Source organism: Fulmarus glacialis, unplaced genomic scaffold (assembly GCF_000690835.1).
Source record: "Fulmarus glacialis isolate BGI_N327 unplaced genomic scaffold, ASM69083v1 scaffold20496, whole genome shotgun sequence".
In the NCBI taxonomy this organism is placed as follows: domain Eukaryota; kingdom Metazoa; phylum Chordata; class Aves; order Procellariiformes; family Procellariidae; genus Fulmarus; species Fulmarus glacialis.
Window position 1 is genome coordinate 8,102 of NW_009217739.1, and position 955 is coordinate 9,056.

At 57.4% G+C, this 955-nt stretch overlaps 1 protein-coding gene across 1 annotated transcript in view; it reads right to left on the reverse strand.

The window, feature by feature from the left end:
• CDCP2 (CUB domain containing protein 2) overlaps positions 1–955 on the reverse strand; it is a 7,055-nt gene that overhangs the window by 2,813 nt on the left and 3,287 nt on the right. Inside the window, exon 5 of the mRNA XM_009579797.1 lies at positions 234–584. Within this exon, the coding sequence (XP_009578092.1) occupies positions 234–584 (351 nt within the window). The remainder of the gene's footprint in view (positions 1–233; positions 585–955) is intronic.

Genomic DNA, 955 nt, shown 5'->3' on the forward strand with positions numbered 1-955 from the left:
AAGAAGCTGGAAAGCATCTCCTGAATACTAAACATGATGTGGAGCACGTGCGTGTTGCACTCTGTGAGAGCTGGGGCTCATCAGTTGCATCTTCTCCAACCTGTCCCTAAAGAGCCACATGCTTGGCTCCTGCAGGCAAGTATCTTCACCATATGGTGCTTTTGGAAACTACCTGGGCTCGGGCATGTCCCGATGGAAATAAAGCATTGTGGAGCACCCAAGTGGGACTTTACCTCCCACGTAGGCGACGGAGCCCCTCTTGGCCGTGTTGCGGTCAGTGTGGAGGACCAGCAGCACCTGGTTGCAGCGGGAGGTGACGGGCGTCGGGCTCTCCTGCCCGCACCACCGCCCCAGCAGGGACCCGCTCTCGGTGCCGCCGTCGAAGGCGGCCAGGTGGTCGTAGTCGCAGCCGCCTGTCAGGCTGCTCCGACCCTCCAGCTCCATGTCCAAGAAGAAGACCTTGACCCTGTAGCCCGGGGGCAGCTGGATGCTCCACTGGCACTTGAGGTTGTTGGGGTAGAAGTTGGGGTACTGAGGGCTGGAGAAATTCCCTTTGATGGCGGTGAACACCTCCTGGCACTCGCCTGCTCAGGGAAAATGGGGAAAGGAAAACATGAAAGCAAACCTGAAGCCCCCTGGGTGTGGATGAGCTGGTGGCTGAGCGATCACTTGTTTTATTGCTAAAGCGTGCTCTGCCCTCCACCTCACTGCTCCCCAGCCTTGCCTTTGGCCGATGGACACCCATCAGTTTTGGGGGATGGAAACGCCCAAGGTCGCCGAAGTCCTACATGAGCAGATGGGGAAAACCCATATCCCCAGGGAATGGCACGAGAAAGGGAGAAGGGCAGCTCTTGCTCAAAAGAAAGACAACCCGGGGCCTGGGATAGCCTCAACCATGCCATTTGCATTGTGTGGTGGTTTACACTTCACACCATCATCTCATGAGCTCTCCCCA